We start from the raw sequence: 21,636 nt of genomic DNA on the forward strand, positions 1-21,636 counted from the left end.
TCAGCGCAGAAGGGGGGATCGTGACCGATAAGCGCACTCGCCTAGCTCATGACAGTGTAGACTACCTCACATTTATAAAAATGAATGAGACATGGATCTCTGAGGAATTAAACACATGTGACCAGTAGACCAGGTTTCATTGAAATTCCTCCACCCACAACAATTCCTGGTCCTTGGCTTCGCTACATACAGCGGCATAAAAGGCATTTCATGTCCATTGAATGGCAAATCTTAGGGGCCTTTCAGGGCCGACAATTATTTTTCCGGTGAATGCCTAATGTACTGCGTTCTTTGCTGTCAGTTCAAACCATGTGAGCTAATTTTCGGAGCCTATACAGGCCGACACTTACGGTTCTGTATCCTGTGAAAGCCTACCGTACCTCTAGCCATCAAAAACTACGTTCTTTGCTGTCAGTTCAAACCATGTGAGCAAATTTTTGGAGCCTATACAGGCCGACACTTATGGTTCTGTGTACTGTGAACGCCTACCGTACCTCTAGCCATCATATACTACGTTCTTTGCTGTAAGTTCAACCCATGTGAGCTCATTTGTGGAGCCTATACAGGCCGCCACTTACTTGTGTATACTGTGAACGCCTACTGTACCTTTAGCCATCATATACTATGTTCTTTGCTGTCAGTTCAAACCATGTGAGCTAATTTTTGGAGCCTATACAGGCCACCACTTACTTCTGTATCCTGTGAATGCCTAATGTACCTTCAGCCACAGAATACTACATTCTTAGCTGTCAGGTAAACCCATGTGGGCTAATTTTTGGGGCCAATACTGGCCGACACTTACTTCTGTATCCTGTGAATGCCTAATGTATCTTCAGCCAGAGAATACTACATTCTTAGCTGTCAGGTAAACCCATGTGGGCTAATTTTTGGGGCCAATACTGGCCGACACTTCTGTATCCTGTGAATGCCTAATGTACCTTCAGCCACAGAATACTACATTCTTAGCTGTCAGGTAAGCCCATGTGGGCTAATTTTTGGGGCCAATACTGGCCGACACTTACTTCTGTATCCTGTGAATGCCTAATGTACCTTCAGCCACAGAATACTACATTCTTAGCTGTCAGGTAAACCCATGTGGGCTCATTTTTGGGGCCAATACTGGCCGACACATACTTCTTTATCCTGTGAATGCCTAATTTTTCAGACTGGAAATGAAAAACAATGGGTCTGTAAAGGTTCCGCCAAATTGTGGAATGGATGCGGACCCATTTTACAGATGTGTGAATGGACCCAATATGTATTAGACAATGTATTTACCGGCTGCTGTCAGTTCTGGCTGATTTATGAAAAAAAAATATATATTTTTTGCTGTAAAAAAAATAAAAAAATTTAGGGCAACTTATTCAATTGCAATACTTCTGTTATGACATTGTCCATGTGCTGGGACTATTTGTGCACAGCTAGTACGTCTTTTGTGGCTGCAAATATGACCTAAAGGTTTTTAAAGTTCGCCTCCCATTAAAGTCAATGGGGCCCGCCACGAACTCGCGGTTCGCTGACTTTTGAGAAAATTTGCGGCTGGCGTTCGTGAACCGCCCGGCCGATGTTTGTCCATCACTATGCTCAACTACATCCAAGAATGATAATGAGGGGTATCATTTTTATTTACTTACTTAGCTTAGGGTATTTTAGCAAAAGTAATGATGAACAAAGTGCAAATATAAAAGCTGCGCTGTGAAAATGATTAACATAATTAAATTAACTAATGACAAAATAAAAACATATGTTGTGAACAATAAAGTGTGTAGTCATATAATAGGTCGAATAAGTGACACGTATAGTGACATATAAATATGGATGACATATGAGTCTTCCACTATCAATTTGTATAGCAATTATAAGTCCAAAATTAGTGAAGGAATGGTGCAAGTGAATGTCAGATAGGGAATGACATACAGGGGTCTTCCACCGCCAACCAGTGTACCATCACCACACAAAAATGCCTGCTTTGATGGAGAGACCCAAAAAGGGTCAAACACGCCAGAGGTAAGTAGGTAACGATTGACCAGTAAATCTCTCCGCTCAACTTCTTAGAGTAAATTCCACTTGGCGACAAATGAATCCCATGAAAGTAAATAGACCGCCATAGAGTGATATCGTAAGGAAATGTATTAAAAAGTATTGCACTTACATCAGGTAAAAAACATCAAGCATGTATAGAGCCGGCTGGCTAAACGCACTACCCGTCTTTCCGGGAATCCTCGTAACACTCGGTCACGTCAGCACATTGCGAACAGCATCCCAACCTATTCTTAAAATGCATCTTCAGCTGGCTAAGACAGCAAACAGGACTATTCACTGGGTATTCTCCAAATCCCCACCTAGCCATTACACCCGGCAATGGCAGCAGTGCATGCTATATACGACATTCGTTTTGGCATTAGGAAATATGAGAAACTTGTGAATAAAACCAGGAGACATTTGTCTATAGAATTTGATGACACATTCCTAGAGGGTAACATCAGTTATAGTTCTAATGTTAGTCCTGACTCTTGTTCCTTGCTGGCCAATCCAATTTGGGTATCGGGACAATTAGGTAGTCCACGGATGTGCTTTAACCTTCGTTTTGGCACCGGAAATAGATTTATAGGGTCTAGAACCTGTAGGACAGGTTTAACAGTCAATCTCACCAACGAAAATCCTGGTCTTTTTAATGACACCAACCGACTGGATTATATCTGCTGGAAGGACGGTTGTGACATCCCAAGTCTATTATGTTACTGCTTAGTGTCTTTGACCATCAGGAAAATTCTCCATGTGCGGTGTTGACAGGTCCCTATTATTTCTTATGTGGTTCTGCTGCTTATAAGGTAATTCCCCCTAATGCGGGAGGTTAATGTGCTCTAGTGAAGCTTGTACCAGCATCCTACATTGCAGCCGATCCTGAGGATCTGCTGGTGCAAAGGAAGGCAAGGACATCGGGAAGAGCTAGCAGGGAACTGTTCTCCAGCCCCAAGTGGGGAATTGAATTTATGAACCGATTAAACAATTTCTCATCAATTGTGGATGAGACGTTGTATGAGACCGTTGAAGCAGTAAGGAAGATTACTCAGGAACAATGACAAATGAAGACTCTTGTACTGCAGGAAAAGATGGCACTTGGTTATCTGTTATCCTCCAAGGAGGGTTTCTGTGAATTCATAGGAAAAGTCTGTTGTACCTGGATAGCAGATACCAGTGACAAGGTTCAGGCCCATATGGATAAGGCTATTTCCCTGCAGCTAGTGAAGGTTGGAAACCTTTTAAGGCTTTATGAAGTTTTTTTTTTTTTGTGGAATCTTGGATAAAGGAAATAGGAGTATATATACAGTACGTTTGTTGTTTTTTGTATCTATTCCTTCTATATGCCGTGGTGAGATTTTCCTGTTGCCTGATTAATTGAGTCACCAAATCCTGAGCAGACGACCACATCCTTATTGCTGAGACCAGATTCCCTGAAATCCAACCCATGCACCAGATGCTGAAGATTCCAACCTGTTTGACGATCATTACGACCCACCACCTCATGTCCTCCCCCTGAGTCACTTCCCAAAGAATAAAACCGACATGTCAACTTTTGTTTTCTTTTGAATCTACATATCAGCACTGATTCCGTTATTTTTCTTTTTAACTTTATGAAATGGATTGTTTTTATGAGAAGAGTTGTTCAGTTTATTCTAAAGATTTAGATTCATTGAGGGACACATGGGAGCATATGGCAAAGAGGAGGGGCTGTTGTGTAAATTTTATTAGGATTAGTGTGGACATTTTTCAGGATGTGTTTTATTTAAATTGCCATTATGTCTACCATTGACAGTTTACCGTCAATGGGAGACATGCTATGTACAGCGGATATGGCTTTAACTGGCATTGTGGAAAGACTGTTGGTTGTGGAAACCTTCCATTAAATGGAGACTGCATACCACTCGCCTGATCGTTCTGGTCAGCGGACCCTTCGAGCGGTTACCGCTGGAGTGAACGCCTGTCCCGTTCTATGGAAGTGTGATGCAAGGTCCTCTACGCAAATGTATATTGGTCAGCCGGGGCCCCAGGATTCGCTGGCGGAGATATGTTTGTGATGTGGAATTATTATTGTTTTGATAAGTATCTGCCCTTTAGCTAGAATAATGGCTGGTAGCTTTCTGTTATGCTCAATCCGCATGATTGAAATGCTGCTGCTATTTCCTTTGCAAATATAGTCTCATTTACTGGAACAGTAGCATAATCACTATGTAATATGTTTTTTATGAACTATATTATATCGGATTCGCTCTAACAGGTTATGACGGGAGTGCATGTGCATGTAACAGCGGGGCAGCGTTCTTTATACAAAAGAGCTTTACATCGTACTTTCAGTACAAGGGAATAATGGCGTTTGACACTTATTAATATCCTCAATTGTGCTTCTCAGCGCAGCGAAGTTCTCCGTGCACCGCAGTTTTATTAGGAGCACATTTCTATGTGCCAAGCCCCATTAAACCACTTTTTTTCTTTTTAGTGCATGCGCATGTAACAGCGGGGCAGCGTTCATGACTTCACGCTATTTCCATTGTATAGTGTCTGGCAGGCATTTTACTCCACGTGGGTCTCATTGTTAGCTATAGTGCACGTTTCCTCGTGCGCTTAATGGTGCGAACTCGTGCACGCTGCTCAGCTCGTTCATGCTCCTCCTTCTATTGAACTTTTGAATGTATACATGTGTGATTGGTTATTACTTTGTATAGATCTATTGTACACCAGAGGCTGTTTAGTTATGTTGTATAGCCGTCTCTTCCCACTGTAAACCCCATGTTTTCTGGCCATAAATAAACGAGAGCCCTGTGTTGGAGCAGGACTTTTTCTGTTGGTAATGACTGTGACACAGCTTGTGCCTGTTTTACTCTTTGCCGCCCAGTGCGTAGGAATTTCTTTATACAAAAGAGCTTTACATCGTACTTTCAGTACAAGGGATTAATGACGTTTGACACTTTCTTAATATCCTCAATTGCGCTTTTCAGCACAGCGAAGTTTTCCGTGCATCACAGTTTTATTAGGAGCAAAGTTCTATGTGCCAAGCCCCATTAAATCACTTTTTTTCTTTTTATAGATAATATTAGGCTCCCCAGTGGATGTCATTTATAAAAATATGCTTATAATACCTTATTTACGAGTGAATGGGGAGCAGGTGTGTTAAACTTGGTGTTATCGCTCTCACTCTCTCATACTGGTCACTGGAAGTTCAACATGGCACCTCATGGCAAAGAACTCTCTGAGGATCTGAAAAAAAGAATTGTTGCTCAACATAAAGATGGCCTAGGCCATAAGAAGATTACCAAGACCCTAAAACCGAGCTGCAGCACGGTGGCCAAAACCATACAGCGGTTTAACAGGACAGGTTCCACTCAGAACAGGCCTTGCAATGGTTGACCAAAGAAGTTGAGTGCACGTGCTCAGTGTGATATCCAGAGGTTGTCTTTGAGAAATAGACGTATGAGTGTTGCTAGTGTTGTTGCAGAGGTTGAAGGGGTGGGGGGCCAGCCTGTCAGTGCCCAGATCATACGCTGCACACTGCATCAAATTGGTTTGCATGGCTGTCATCCAAGAAGGATCCTCTTCTAAAGATGATGCACAAGAAAGCAAGCAAACTGTTTGCTGAAGAAAAGCAGACTAAGGACATGGATTACCGGAACCATGTCCTGTGGTCTGATGAGACCAAGATAAACTTATTTGGTTCAGATGGTGTCAAGCGTGTGTGGTGGCAACCAGGTGAGGAGTACAAAGACAAGTGTGTCTTGCCTACAGTCAAGCATGGGGGTGGGAGTGTCCTGCTCTGCGGCTGCATGAGTGCTACTAGCACTGGGGAGCTCCAGTTCATTGAGCGAACCATGAATGGCAACATGTACTGTGACATACTGAACCAGAGCATGATCCCCTTCCTTCAGAGACTGGGACACAGGGCAGTATTCCAACATGATAACGACCCCAAACACACTTCCAAGATGACCACTGTCTTGCTAAAGAAGCTGAGGGTAAAGATGATGGACTGGCCAAGTATGTCTCCATACCTAAACCCTATTGACTATCTGTGGAGCATCCTCAAACAGAAGGTGGGGGAGCTCAAGGTCTCTAACACCTTCCCACCCCACCTACCACCAGCAACGTGATGTTGTCATGCAGGAGTGGAAGAGGGCTCCATTGGCAACCTGTAAAGCTCTGATGAACTCCATGCCCAAGTGGGTTAAGGGAGTGCTGGAAAATAAGGGTGGCCACACCACACAATATATTGACACTTTAGGCCCAATTTGGACATGTTAACCTTGGGGTGTACTCACTTTTGTTGCCAGCGGTTTAGACATTAATGGCTGTGTGTTGAGTTATTTTTGGGGGACAGCAAATTTAGACTGTTATACAAGCTGTACACTCACTACTTTACATTACATTGTAGCAAAGTGTAATTTCTTCAGTGTTGTCACATGAAAAGATATAATAAAATATTTACAAAAATGTTAGGGGTGTACTCACTTTTGTGAGATACTGTAGGTGCTTTCTGCATTATGAGTGGATGGCGCTGACAGATGCACAGGAGGGGGCATGTATGAATTCACAGTTTGAAAAGTTTGGTAAATGGAAAATCACTTGTGGGAAGTCTGGTCAAAGAATTTAAGACACAGAAAAAAAAACCACTGGTTGGTAGTCAACTTCACTACTACACTTGTGCAAGACACATAAGGAAGCTCATCCACTATTCTGCTATGTCCTTCTGTCCAAATTCTGATCCAGGGCCACGCCTGTCCCAAATTCGACCAATCTTGTAATTTCAAGTAAAACTTGCCTACAAGGTTTTATCCTATTCGAGATTGCAAAGCGTAAGTGTCCGATTTACCCCTTGACTCAATCAGGGTCAAACGGGGGAATGAGCTTCTCTCTCATGTTTCTCACTGCGATAAACTGATGCTGGTCATTAACTTCACTCCGACACGATGGGGGAGTGTCCCGCCCACTTGTCTCTCCTAAACAATTCAATGAATTCCACGACACAGTCATGTTTAAACAAACATCTGAAATAGTAAAATAATAAGAGAATTTGAAATGTAAAACTTCTGACAGGAGCCCTCATCCCTTTCTCTGCCTCTGAAGTCAGGCTGTTTGGTATCCTGACACCCACACACAGTTTTTTATTTTTTTAAATAATAAAACCAGTTTTATAAGTATTACATTTTCTTTTATAAATAAAAGAAGTCTGGGCCCCCTCTGGCAGGGAGGCCCTGGGAAATTGCCCCTTTTACCCTCTTATATATACGGCCCTGGGCATAGATACAGGTAAATTAAGTGTCTGTGCTGACACTGCGCTACAGACTCTCACATACAGACTTTAACTTATCTTCCAACATAGGTACTTAAACTTGCTTTTTGCAGTATGGCAAGGAATGCTGCTGAACTGAGGTTCATTTAGTACTAATCCTCCAGACTATGTTTAAGAGCTCAGTTACCAATGTCTGAGGAAAGGACAATGACACTGTTCAATGTGCAATTTGTGTGGTAAAGTCGTAGGAGAGGGATCTTTCATATGGATGCCTAAAATGCCATGGGGGTAAACAGGTGGAGAAGCAAGTGCATATATACAGTAGATAAAAAACATACAAAAATCTGCACTTCTGAACAATATATTGTGCATACTGTATACTAGTGATGAGCCGAACATCCCCTTCGGTTCGCACCAGAACAACTCGAACAGGGGAAATGTTCTAGCGAACATGCAAACTCCATTAAAGTCTATGGGACACGAACATGAAAAATCAAAAGTCCTAATTTTAAAGGCTTAAATGCAAGTTATTGGCCCACAAAAGTGTATGGGGACCTGGGTACTGCCCTGGGGGACATGAATCAATGCAAAAAACATTTTTTAAAACAATTGTTTTTACAGGAGCAGTGATTTTAATAATGTTTAAAGTGAAACAATAAAAATGAAAAATTCCTTTAAATATCATGCCTGGGGGCCTCCTTAATGTGACTGTAAAGTGGCACATTTGTGCAATGTATGTAGCCTGCTGCAGCAATACTGACATTTCTAAAGGAAAAAATGTCATTTAAACTTGCTCACGGCTGTAATGTATTGTCGGCTCCCGGCAATACAGATAAAAAAATGAATAAAATGCCCCCCCCCTGTCCATACCAGGCCCCTCATCGCTCGCCTGCCTGCAACCGAAAAATAGAAAAGAAAAAAGAAGCTCCAGCCTCTTCAGACGCTTCCCACGCTAATGAGCTGTTTGAGTTTGATAGCTCTTTTTTAGGGATCTGACGTCAGAAGCCGCCCCATGATGTCATGTCATTTATTCACTGAGCTGTCAAACTCAAACAGCTCATTAGCACGGGAAGCGTCCGAAGAAGCCGGAGCTTCTTTTTTTTTCTATTTTTCAGTTGCGGGCGGGCGGCTGATCATCAGGGGACACAATTTTTTCATTTTTATTTTTTAGTTAAAGACTTGTCCAAAACTGGCTTTTATCCTTATTTTTTGTACACTTTCTCGGTGAATGGGTAGGGATATGATTTACCCAATATCCATTCACATAGGGGGTGGGATCTGGAGGCCCCTTGTTAAAGCCTCCCCCTCGCAGACCCCCACAACCACAGCCCTCCCTGCCCCAAAGCACCCACCCCCCCTCATGTTGAGGGCATGAGGCCTGATATGGTTCAGGAGGGGGGGCACTCGCTCGCTCGCCCCCCACTCCGGCCAGCCAGGCTGTGTGCTCAGATAAGGGTCTGGTATGGATTTTAGGGGGAACCCCACACTGTTTTTTTTTAAAGAATTTTTAGCAATACTGAATAGTGCCTATATATATATATATATAAACCTTGTGGTATACAAAGTATCTGATCTCAACAAACTGTAAAACGCAAAAATCTCTCTCCCTGCCAGCAATGTATTATTAACTATACTACACTATCTGTTAAACTCACTACACTATCCCTGAAGTAATTCCACTTATAAATCAAACGGGGGCCAGGGTATCCAAGCCCACAACCTCTCAATTGCAAGCCTGGTATTCTACCACCTACACCACCGTCAAGCCTGCTTAGGCTGAACATACTTTCCCTGCCTAAGTAACTAACTTCTATCTCTAGAAGTTAGTTAGTTAGGCAGAGAGAGTGTGTTCAGCCTAAGCAGGCTTGTCAGTGGCATAGGTGGTAGAATATCAGGCTTGCAATTTAGAGGTTGTGGGTTTGATTCCCTTGGCTCCCGGGTGATTTATAAGTGGAATTCCTTCAGGGAGAATGTAGTGAGTTTAACAGCCGCCCCTGAGCTATGATTGGCTAAAAGCACCTGCCTTTGGCCAATCATGGCACAGATGATTTGATTGGCCAAAGCATGGAGGGCAGAGTCCATGCTTTGACCAATCACATAATGCACTGCCAGTGCGCAGTGCATTATGGATGCGGGAACTCAAAGTCCCACGAAGAAGCCCATTTGTTCGCCATTCGGCGAACAGGCTGTGTTCGAGACGAATTAGGTTCAACTTGAACACGAAGCCCATCCCTACTGTATACACATGTACGACACACTCCATGAAAAGCTAGAAGAATTTTTACAAGTGTGTATGCGTATGAGCAAATTCTTGTGAATACACATTATTTTGCAGGAATTTGATGTTAATACACCAGGATTATGTGCAAGAGTCCTAATACACAGTGAGAAATTTCTGAAGGGAAATCTGTAGGTTCCATGTGCTGGGTGGAAAATACAAGCGAAGGACCAATGCGTAATATAGAGGAAGGACCTCACCAGAAAAGATCAGTGTGTGTGTACGTGTGTGGGAGCTGGTGTCTCCCCGAGGAAGGACCAATTTATGTGCCGGGGGCCTAGATTTTATTCAGGAAAGATGATTTGGGTGCTGAAGATGGGAGGGGGGGATCAGTCAGAATCCCCGCAGGACCATAACAAACCCCGCTAAAGGTCATTTTGGGGTCACTTATGTTTCCATTTCCCTGGGTGAAGGTGGATTTGGCAAATATTACCACCATCCTGTTTGCGAACGTTGAGGAGTTTAGCTTGATGTAAGTAATATTATCAGTTTGTCTTAAACTTTAGTGCTATACAATGATTGTGCTTCAAGTGATTGTAAAGTCTTATTTTTTTTTTTTAAATAACAAACAAGTTATACTTACCTCTTCTGTGCAGTTGGATTTGCACAGGGCAGCCCAGGTCCTCCTCTTCTCGGGTCCCTCGTTCCTGCTTCTGTCCCCTCCTATTGAGTGCCCCCACAGCAAGCAGCTACACACAGAAGGCTTTTTATCTTAACTAAAGCCCTGTTCTAACGCAAACTGTTAGACAGTTTAAATCAGTTGGTAGCAGGCTGGCTGGGAATTGTCTTTGGTTTTGTTTTACATGCGTTACAATTGTTGGTGTGTGTTGCGGCCCAGCTGATCTTGAAGCATCGGACTGTCCCTTCTTTTTTTTAAACAAACTTTATTGAGATGTTACCCAGACATCTCGTGAAGTTCAATTCCTTGCAACGCAATGTGAGGCAATGTGGATTTTAAAAGTATTGCTCGTAGTGGTGTGAACCGGGCGGATAAAGAGACAAGGCAATTTGTGGTGGGACTGCACTGGAACGGCTGTCCAATGCAATCCCACAGCATGTGGAGTGAATATACCCTTACTAAGTAATTTTAGTGAAATACTGAGCTCCCTCTACAAATGTACATACACATCTCTATATTTATTACAATAAAATATTATGGAAGTGCAAGCATGTCACATCAAATATTACTTTAACAAAAGCACTTTAACATATATCATGATCTTCGAAAATGCACTATACCTAAAAATTAATCCAATTTTTAATATTTATTAATATTAATTATCTGTATGTGCACACATTTGCAATATTAAAAGACTAAGTTTTTTTTCTGAAAAGCAAGTATTATGTGATAAATACATTGGTAAAGTGAACATAAGAAACATCTGAGCATAATATAAGCATGTTTTAAGCATGATTCTTACAAAGTTGATGTTGTTCTTTGCCATTGATCCCCAGCTTAGCATTGCTCAGCTCAATACGACTCTGCCGTCGACTCTGAAGGCTGGTGTAAAGCCCAACTGTGCGTCGCTTAGCTTTTCGAAGGATGTGGCAGACATATTGAAAAATTTCCTCATAACAGTCTCCAGGCTCAGCATAACTAGCTACTGTACTAGAAGATAAATACAAAGCCCTCTGCTCCTGCATCAGCTGGTGTTCCCTTTGCTTGGTCTCAGAGAATTGAGTGGCAATAACAACCAGGCACAAGTTGATCATGAAGAACGATCCAACCTGTAGCAAGAAGAACAATTAGATTACAAGGCTGTTCTGAAGCCTCAAAATACAACAGACATATTTAAATATCAACATGAAATGAGGGAAATGATACAATAAATGTTTTTTTTTTAAAAGCAATGATAATAGTTACTGAATATTACCAAAAGCAGGTGCTTTTTAATTGTTAAACTGAGCTGAAGCTCTTTGAATTTATATTTATTTTTCCCCTGCTTGAGCAAATTGGATCATGCTTTATCTGTTATTGGAAGTAGTGGAAAGAAATGTATTGGATATTTCAAACTTTTTAAACAAATAAAAAACTAAAAAATTAGGCGTTCAAAATTATTCAGCCCCCTTAAGTTAATACTTTGTAGCGCCACCTTTTGCTGCAATTACAGCTGTAAGTCGCTTGGGGTATGTCTCTATCAGTTTTGCACATTGACAGACTGACATTTTTGCCCATTCCTCCTTGCAAAACAGCTCGAGCTCAGTGAGGTTGGATGGAGAGCGTTTGTGAACAGCAGTTTTCAGTTCTTTCCACAGATTCTCGATTGGATTCAGGTCTAGACTTTGACTTGGCCATTCTAACAAACACCTGGATATGTTTATTTGTGAGCCATTCCATTGTAGATTTTGCTTTATGTTTTGGATCATTGTCTTGTTGGAAGACAAATCTCCGTCCCAGTCTCAGGTCTTTTGCAGACTCCATCAGGTTTTCTTCCAGAATGGTCCTGTATTTGGCTCCATCCATCTTCCCATCAATTTTAACCATCTTTCCTGTCCCTGCTGAAGAAAAGCAGGCCCAAACCATGATGCTGCCACCACCATGTTTGACAGCGGGGATGGTGTGTTCAGGGTGATGAGCTGTGTTGCTTTTACACCAAACACGTTTTGCATTGTTGCCAAAAAGTTTGATTTTGGTTTCATCTGACCAGAGCACCTTCTTCCACATGTTTGGTGTGTCTCCCAGGTGGCTTGTAGCAAACTTTAAACAACACTTTTTATGGATATCTTTAAGAAATGGCTTTCTTCTTGCCACTCTTCCATAAAGGCCAGATTTGTGCAGTATACGACTGATTGTTGTCCTATGGACAGAGTCTCCCACCTCAGCTGTAGATCTCTGCAGTTCATCTAGAGTGATCATGGGCCTCTTGGCTGCATCTCTGTTCAGTCTTCTCCTTGTATGAGCTGAAAGTTTAGAGGGACGGCCAGGTCTTCTTAGATTTGCAGTGGTCTGATACTCCTTCCATTTCAATATTATCGCTTTCACACTGCTCCTTGGGATGTTTAAAGCTTGGGAAATCTTTTTTTTTATCAAAATCCAGCTTTAAACTTCTCCACAACAGTATCTCGGACCTGTCTGGTGTGTTCCTTGTTCTTCATGATGCTCTCTGTGCTTTAAAAGGACCTCTGAGACTATCACAGTGAAGGTGTATTTATACGGAGACTTGATTACACACAGGTGGATTCTATTTATCATCATTAGTTATTTAGGTCAACATTGGATCATTCAGAGATCCTCACTGAACTTCTGGAGAGAGTTTGCTGCACTGAAAGTAAAGGGGCTGAATAATTTTGCACGCCCAATAAATTTCGTTCCACTTCATGATTGTGTCCCACTTGTTGTTGATTCTTCACAAAAAATTACAGTTTTATATCTTTATGTTTGAAGCCTGACATGTGGCAAAAGGTCGCAAAGTTCAGGAGGGGCCGAATACTTTCGCAAGTCACTGTAGATTTCAAAATGCATTTATTTCTGTGGAAAAAAAGGTATTATCTGTTATCAATCTCCTAAATAAGAAAGCCCTAACTTGGGCTTCCCTTTATGTTGAACATAACTGCATATTGAAATTTTTGTGACTGCAATGAATCAGGCAGGATCTCAAAAACTACTTTAAACCCAACAGTGCAAAAGAGTCAATTCCACCAAAGGCTCTCTAAACAGGTAAAAGATGAACTTGCCAGAGTAGAAACTCTTAAAAAACTTGAGGCTTTCATTCGGGTATGTATCTGATTTGATCAGGCTTACAAAAGGAGGATGGAGAGACTGGGAATGTTTGGAAGTAATGGTGGCATGTGTTTCACTGCTAGTTAGTTTGTTCAAAAGGATCCCTAATGTTTCTCCAGATTCTAAAACTCTTGTCTCTGAAGCATCCGGCCTGTGCCCGGCGAAACCGGTCAGACGTACACACCATCCACCCCTCTTACCACCCCATTTGGTGATGGAATTATGGACTATGGACATTTAGTATTTACATGCATCTGCATGACAACTGATGGCTTTGATGCTTTCCATGGACTTACTGGACGGATGAGTATTCTCTCACTTTAAGTAATTTTATCTGAGTGACCCGAGGGTCCTTTCCCTGTTTGTTTGGAAGATACACAATGGATTAATATACCTGTGATGTGCAAGGGAGGCCTTTTGCTCACACGGCTCACCTAAACCTACATATCAGATGTCTTTCTGGTTTAATTTGTGGCATTGTTTTTTGGTGAATGGTATGCCTCCTCTGGAGCACATACAGATCCTTCCTTTACAACAGATGTGATACATTTCATCAACCAAGAACCAACCAAGGTCACCATCTTTATCCTTCAATAACAATTTACCAGTGGAAAAGGAGACTTTTCAATACATCTATGGATTAGTCTATCAGCTTTTCCCTTATCTTTTGAGTTCTTCCCCTTTTTTCTAGTATGGGGATCCCGTCACTAATTCATTGAACATTCTACTATTTTTTTGTGTTTTTTCACATTCATGCATAAGGGCCCATTAGGATATGTGGAGTGCTAGGGGTGGTTGTGTGCATGTTTTTAGGTGTGTGTGATGTGAGTTTGGTACCATTTTAAGGATTTGCTATCTTGTACAGACTCTTTGTTCTGTATTTTTCAGATTTTTGATTATTAAAGATTATTTTTTTTAGACCAGTGAGTGTTGGTTATATTCACTATAGTTGTTTTGACTGTGTGGTTGAGTATTAAATCAGGTTTCTTATTTCAGTGTTTCCAGATTCTAAAACTCCCGAATCTATGCAGGTTGATTCTATTAAGAGATCGATTCTACTCAAGAAAAAAAGAGAAGACATTCAGAGAACGTAAGTCTCCATTGTAGGGACTCAGTTAATTGTCTCAACAATGTCAAAAGAACAATTGCTGTGACTGATTTTAACAGTACCTGAACAAATACACCCAGTCTCTCTCCCCATTCGTCCATGAAGAAAATAAAGTTAATTCTTTGCTTTCTCCCTTGCTCTGCTACGCCGGACTCCAGGGCTTGGGGGGGGGGGGGGGACGACATTATGGACATAGAGTTTTCCCAAAGCAATGATATTCAAACAAGAAAAAAATCTGCCCCCATTGATGTGGAGATGTCATCAAGCCTCTTAGTTTGGGCAGCAGAGCAGTCATTTGGTGGGAGCCAAGTGTGGGGTGTGGACTTTCTTTTTTTTTGTGCGGGTCAGTGGCAGGCGTTCATTGTGATTGGTGCTGGATTTATTTGGGGGAACATTTAATATTTTTTTTTCCCTTTTTTTAAAATAAAGGACTTGTGTCAATAACTGACTCCTCTATTTTTTTTTTACTTTGCCCATTTTGTTGGTGAATAAGTAGGGGTAATTATTCACGGGGGGATCTTAAGTTAAATGTTTCAGTTCCTGCTGCAGCAGGTCTGTGGTAAAATAGTATGCAAAAACACACACTATGTACAGCAAAATAAATACAAATATACTCATGCAATATTTATTGTGTACATTTTTTTGTAAAATCCACATTCTTGAGTTAAATACTGCATGAGTTATTTTAACTCAAATAATCATGCAGTATGTACTATAACTCTTAGTGTATTACCCCAATATTACAAAAAAGAGGGACAATTTACTCTTATTTTATTTTTCAATGTTTCTACACAACATTCCCAAAGGTGCATTTCTGACAGTGATTAAACTATCTCTGAAACAGCACATACAACCATTGGGGGGGACTGAAAAGAGCATACCTTATTTCCTATTTCTGAGGTAATCTACAGTGAAAATGCCACCTGCTAGGGATCTCTTACACAAAGCAGAAACATGCTTCACATTTGCAAAGATGAGAAGTACATGTTTAATACAATTATCTAAGAGGCCTCTGGGACCTTCTATATGCATTTATTATTAGTTCTGTAGTTCAGGTTTCCATTGTGCTTGCAAAATAAACCAGACACTCAAATCAGATCACCTCTTGCCTACAGCATATTTTCAGAGAATTCAATTAAAGGTAATTCATACCAATAAATATTAAGCTTCCATTGGGCAATAGCAACTTATGAATAAATAACTAGAAATATAATTGAATGTGTTTTCAAGTATCAGGGTCTATTTATGAAGGATTCACTGGGAAATTTCCCCAGTGAAACTGACATTTGTCAAAGTGAGATGCAACTTCATTCTCCTAGTATCCCACATGCATATTTAACCTATTTACTGTGTAATGAATATGCTTCAGGTGACAGCAGCAGCCAACCAACAGCCGTCAAATCTCACATGTACAGTATCTGTATTTATTAGATTTTACCCTGCAGGTGAGTCTCTGGACAATAGTTCTTCTTGGGGCTGAAGCAGTGTGTATACACAGTTTCAGAGCAAAGAGTGTAAACAGTCCCTTTTATTTTTAATAACAAATGCAAAAATGGGGGCAGCTGGGTACTTTAAAAGACTTCCCCCTCGCCAAGATCCTCTTCAAGGTACCAGAGATCCTGAAGAGCTTGGAGCTCATCAGCTTTGGGAAAAGGAATCCAATTTTTGCAGGGAAACTCCTCTGAAATATGAATGGCATGCAGGTTGGGAGCTGTATTTCAAGGGGCTGCATGTTTACTGCTTCCTTGCTAAAGTGATATAAGCCTGTATGTCTGACTTGCCAAGCCAGTTAATCAATTATTTTCTGAATCTGTAAAATAACTTTCCATTGACAGTAATTGAATCTCTGGTTGAAAATTCAATGATTAGAAAGGTTAACAAGGTAAATTGGACCATAGGGTGAGTACCTGGATTGAAAACTGGCTCCAGGGGTGAGTTCAGAGGGTGGTGATAAACGGGGAGTACTCAGATTGTTTACTCAGTCAGGTATGGAAAGTGGGGTCCTCAAGGATCTGCCCTGGGACCAATCCTGTTTAATTAATTCATAAATGGCCTAGAGGATGGGATAACCAGTACAATCTCGGCATTTGTGGATGGTACTAAGCTAAGCAGGCCAATATCTTCCATGCAGGAAGTGGTAACCTTACAAGCAGACCTGAACAAAATAACGGGGTGGGCAAATACATGACAGATGAGGTTTGATGTTGAAAAATGTAAGGTAATGGACTTGGGTGTCAGAAATACGAACGCAAGTTACTAGGCGGTGATCCTCTGGGTGAATCTATGATGGAAAAGGACCTGGGGGTCCTAGTGGACAACAGGCTTGGCAATGGAATGCAATGCCAAGCCGCTGCAAGCAAAGCTAACAGAATACTGGCATGTATAAAAAATGTGATTCATTGCTGTTCCGAACTTGACCGTCGTCAATTTTGTGGGATCTACTCTGTAACATAGAAACATAGAAACATAGAATGTGTCGGCAGATAAGAACCATTTGGCCCATCTAGTCTGCCCAATATATCTGAATCCTATGAATAGTCCCTGGCCCTATCTTGTATGAAGGATAGCCTTATGCCTATCCCATGCATGCTTAAACTCCTTCACTGTATTTGCAGCTACCACTTCTGCAGGAAGGTTATTCCATGCATCCACTACTCTCTCAGTAAAGTAATACTTCCTCATATTACTTTTAAACCTTTGCCCCTCTAATTTAAAACTGTGTCCTCTTGTGGTAGTTTTTCTTCTTTTAAATATGCTCTCCTCCTTTACCGAGTTGATTCCCTTTATGTATTTAAATGTTTCTATCATATCCCCTCTGTCTCTTCTTTCTTCCAAGCTATACATGTTAAGGTCCTTTATCCTTTCCTGGTAAGTTTTTTCCTGCAATCCATGTACTAGTTTAGTAGCTCTTCTCTGAACTCTCTCTAGAGTATCTATATCCTTCTGGAGATATGGCCTCCAGTACTGCGCACAATACTCCAAGTGAGGTCTCACCAGTGTTCTGTACAGCGGCATAAGCACTTCTCTCTTTCTACTGCTTATACCTCTCCCTATACATCCAAGCATTCTGCTGGCATTTCGTGCTGCTCTATTACATTGTCTTCCCACCTTTAAGTCTTCTGAAATAATTACTCCTAAATCCCTTTCCTCAGATACTGAGGTCAGGACTGTGTCAAATATTCTATATTCTGCCCTTGGGTTTTTACGCCCCAGGTGCATTATCTTGCACTTATCCACATTAAATTTCAGTTGCCAGAGTTCTGACCATTCTTCTAGTTTTCCTAAATCCTTTTCCATTTGGCGTTTCCCTCCAGGAACATCAACCCTGTTACATATCTTTGTGTCATCAGCAAAAAGACAAACCTTACCATCGAGGCCTTTTGCAATATCACTTATGAAGATATTAAACAAAATTGGTCCCAGTACAGATCCCTGAGGTACCCCACTGGTAACATGACCTTGTTCTGAATGTTCTCCATTGACTACAACCCTCTGTTGTCTGTCACTCAGCCACTGCCTAATCCACTCAACAATATGGGAGTCCATGCTCAATGACTGCAGTTTATTGATAAGTCTTCTATGTGGGACAGTGTCAAAAGCCTTACTAAAATCTAGATATGCAATGTCTACTGCACCTCCACCGTCTATTATTTTAGTCACCCAGTCAAAAAAATCTATAAGATTTGTTTGACATGATCTCCCTGAAGTAAACCCATGTTGTTTTTCATCTTGCAATCCATGGGATTTAAGATGTTCCACAATCCTATCCTTTAATAGGGTTTCCATTAATTTGCCTACTATTGATGTCAGACTCACTGGTCTATAGTTGCTCGATTCCTCCCTACTACCTTTCTTGTGAATGGGCACGACATTTGCCAATTTCCAATCTTCCGGGACGACTCCTGTTACTAATGATTGGTTAAATAGATCTGTTAATGGTTTTGCCAGCTCACCACTAAGCTCTTTTAATAATCTTGGGTGTATCCCATCAGGACCCTGTGACTTATTTGTCTTCACTTTAGACAGCAATCTTAGAATGTCTTCCTCTGTAAAGACACATGCATCAAATGATTCATTAGTCATCCTTTCAAGTGGAGGTCCTTCTCCTTCTTTTTCTTCTGTAAAAACTGAACAGAAGTATTCATTAAGGCAGTCAGCTAGCCCTTTATTTTCTTCTACATACCTTCCGTCCTTTGTTTTTAATTTAGTTATTCCTTGTTTTAATTTCCTTTTTTCATTTATATATCTGAAGAATGTCTTATCCCCCTTTTTCATAGACTGAGCTAGTTTTTCTTCTGCCTGCGCTTTAGAAGTTCTTATAACTTGCTTGGCCTCTTTCTGCCTAATCTTGTAGATTTCCTTATCTTCATTGCTCTGGGTTTTTTTATAATTACAAAATGCTAGCTTTTTATTTTTAATGATTTGGGCCACTTCTGCTGAGTACCACAGTGGTCTCTTCCTTTTTTTGCTTTTACTGACAAGTCTAATGCAATTTTCTGTTGCCTTCAATAATGCACCTTTTAAGTAGTCCCATTTCTCCTGGACTCCATGTAATCCGTTCCAGTCTGATAAGGACTCATTTATGACTAATTTCATTTTTGAAAAGTCTGTTTTTCTAAAATCTAAAACTTTTGTTTTTGTGTGGTGTGACTCTTTCACAGTTCTTATATTAAACCACACTGACTGGTGATCACTAGATCCCAAGGTTTCGCCTACAATGACATCATATACCGAATCCCCATTTGTGAATACCAGATCCAAAATGGCCTCCCTCCGGGTTGGCTCCTCAACCACTTGTTGCAGAGACAACCCCAGTAGGGAATTTAGAATATCTGTACTCCTGGTAGAACTTGCTATTTTGGTTTTCCAGTTTATATCTGGAAGATTGAAATCTCCCATAATGATAACTTCTCCTTTCATTGTCATTTTAGCTATTTCTTCAACTAGTAGATCATCTAGTTCTTTAACTTGACCAGGTGGTCTATATATCACACCTACACGAGTTACTGCATGATTAGCAAACTGCAACGTAACCCAAACTGACTCTATGTTGGCCTCACCAACTTGTATTAGGTTAGATTTAATGCTATCTTTCACATACAGGGCCACTCCTCCTCCTTTCTTGCCTACTCTGTCTCTTCTGTATAAAGAGTACCCTGGTATGGTTATGTCCCAGTCATTTCTTTCATTAAACCATGTCTCCGTAACAGCCACTAAATCTACATTCTCAGATTCCATTATTGACCCAAGTTCATTGATTTTTTTACCTAAACTGCGAGCATTTGTAGACAGGACTCTGAGCCTATCATTTCTTAACCTCTGTGCTTCTGACCTGTTCTGGCATTGTTTCGGGGGGCAATTGGACTCTTGTATTTTCACTCTTTTGCCCCCCCTTCCTAGTTTAAATACTCTTTCGCAAATTCTTGGAGTTGTTCACTAAGTACATTTGTTCCTTTGAGAGAAAGGTGCAAACCATCTTTTTTGTACAGTTCCTTTCTATTCCAAGTAGAGCTATCATGAGAAACAAAGCCAAATCCTTGCTCTTGACACCATTTACTAAGCCATATGTTGAACTCCTTTATGCGCCTCTGCCTATCATTCTGAACATTATGCACAGGCAGAACTTCAGAAAATGAAATGGTGGATGCAAAATGCTGTATGTCATTTCCAAGTGTGATAAAAGATTTTTTCACCTCTGACATTTCATTGCAAGCCAGGTCATTTGTCCCTAGATGGACAAGAACATCCACGTCCCCTTCCTGCTTTGCTTGCTTAACAATATTAATAATACGTCTTCTATCTCGCCTAGCAGTAGCACCAGGGAGACATCTCACAGAACCATTTTCTTTAAGCTCCACACTTCTTATGATTGAATCACCCAGCAACAGCTGCTTCCTTTGAGACTTCACTTTATCTTTTTTGTCCTTGGCTGCAGTCTTGCATACATTAGACATAGGAGTCGATGGTTTCTCACCCTCTGTGCTTGAGTCCATATCCATGTTGTCCTTACATTCTGAGAGTGCTGCAAATGAATTTTGGAGAACCACCGACTGTGGGACTTGTCTTCTATCCACCACTCTAAGTCTTCCAGAACCTACAGTAACCCATCTGCCATTTCTGGGGGTCCTCTGTGGCAGTGGCATTGCAGCAGTCCCAGCTGGAGTTTGTTTAACAGATAATTTAAATATCTCTGATTTCAAAAATGCAATTTCCTGCTGCAGTAAGGAGAATTGCCTACAGATCTGACAGCATCCGAATCTCCAAAGAGTGGAACATGAAATAAATGCACAACAATTCCTGCACTGAACCAAGTCTGCCATTTTAAAGAGGAGAAAAAAAAAAATGTAAATTTAAGTCAAACAAATCTTACCTTTTTTTTTTTTTTAGTTTTCCACCTTCCAGCCTACCTCCTGACTATCTCCTGCAATATCTCTTCAATGTACTTAAAATGGTGTACTTGAATGGTGTACTTGCAGCTAATTGAATTAGGCCAGCTAATTAGTATTTCTCTATATATACACACTCCTTCACAGCTCCTCCCCCAGCAACAATTCTAACACCTTAATGGGCTAGTCTCATTAGCAAATGCAAATAGCAAACACCTGACCAAATTCCTTTCCCCTTCTCAAGCAATAGCCAGCAAAAAATACAGATGAGTCAGTTGCAAACTCCAAGCCAATCTCTTGCAGTATCTATTCAATCTCTTCAGTTTCCTGCAATATCTCTTCAATGTACTTAAAATGGTGTACTTGAATGGTGTACTTGCAGCTAATTGAATTGAGTAGTGTAGTGTGACATGAATGTGGTTCTGGAAGACCAAGTGTCTGCCTTGCATATCATATCAGGAGACACCCTGCAAAAGGCTGCCCATGAGGTTGCCACTGCCCTGGTAGAGTGAGCCTTTAGTTTGTCCGGTATTGGAAGATGTTTTACTACATAGGCTTCCTTAATGGTTTTTATTAGCCATGAGGCTTTCGTACGTGAAGACGCTGCTTGGCCTCTTCTGGTGCCTTGATGGATAAATAGAAGATTCTCTGCCTTTCTGAATGGGCCAGTAGCTGCCAAGTATGAGGTAATGGTTAGTTTTATATCTAGAGGGTGCGGATCCCCTTGGGTAGTAAGAAACACTGGGAGGTTGATTTCTGGATTAAAGTGGAAGGCAGATGTCATTTTGGGTATGAATTGATCTGACGGTCTTAGTACAACCCTATCTGGGTACTTGCAACTTGGATACCCTTTTTGCTGAA

General features: G+C 41.1%; 1 protein-coding gene across 1 annotated transcript in view; it reads right to left on the bottom strand.

Moving 5' to 3' along the window:
* Positions 1 to 21,636, bottom strand: part of CACNA1I (calcium voltage-gated channel subunit alpha1 I) — a 2,042,880-nt gene that overhangs the window by 1,120,957 nt on the left and 900,287 nt on the right. Inside the window, exon 7 of the mRNA XM_082266478.1 lies at positions 10,982 to 11,288. Within this exon, the coding sequence (XP_082122604.1) occupies positions 10,982 to 11,288 (307 nt within the window). The remainder of the gene's footprint in view (positions 1 to 10,981; positions 11,289 to 21,636) is intronic.

Source organism: Pelophylax lessonae (genome assembly GCF_965119305.1).
Source record: "Pelophylax lessonae genome assembly, chromosome: 8".
Lineage (NCBI taxonomy): Eukaryota > Metazoa > Chordata > Amphibia > Anura > Ranidae > Pelophylax > Pelophylax lessonae.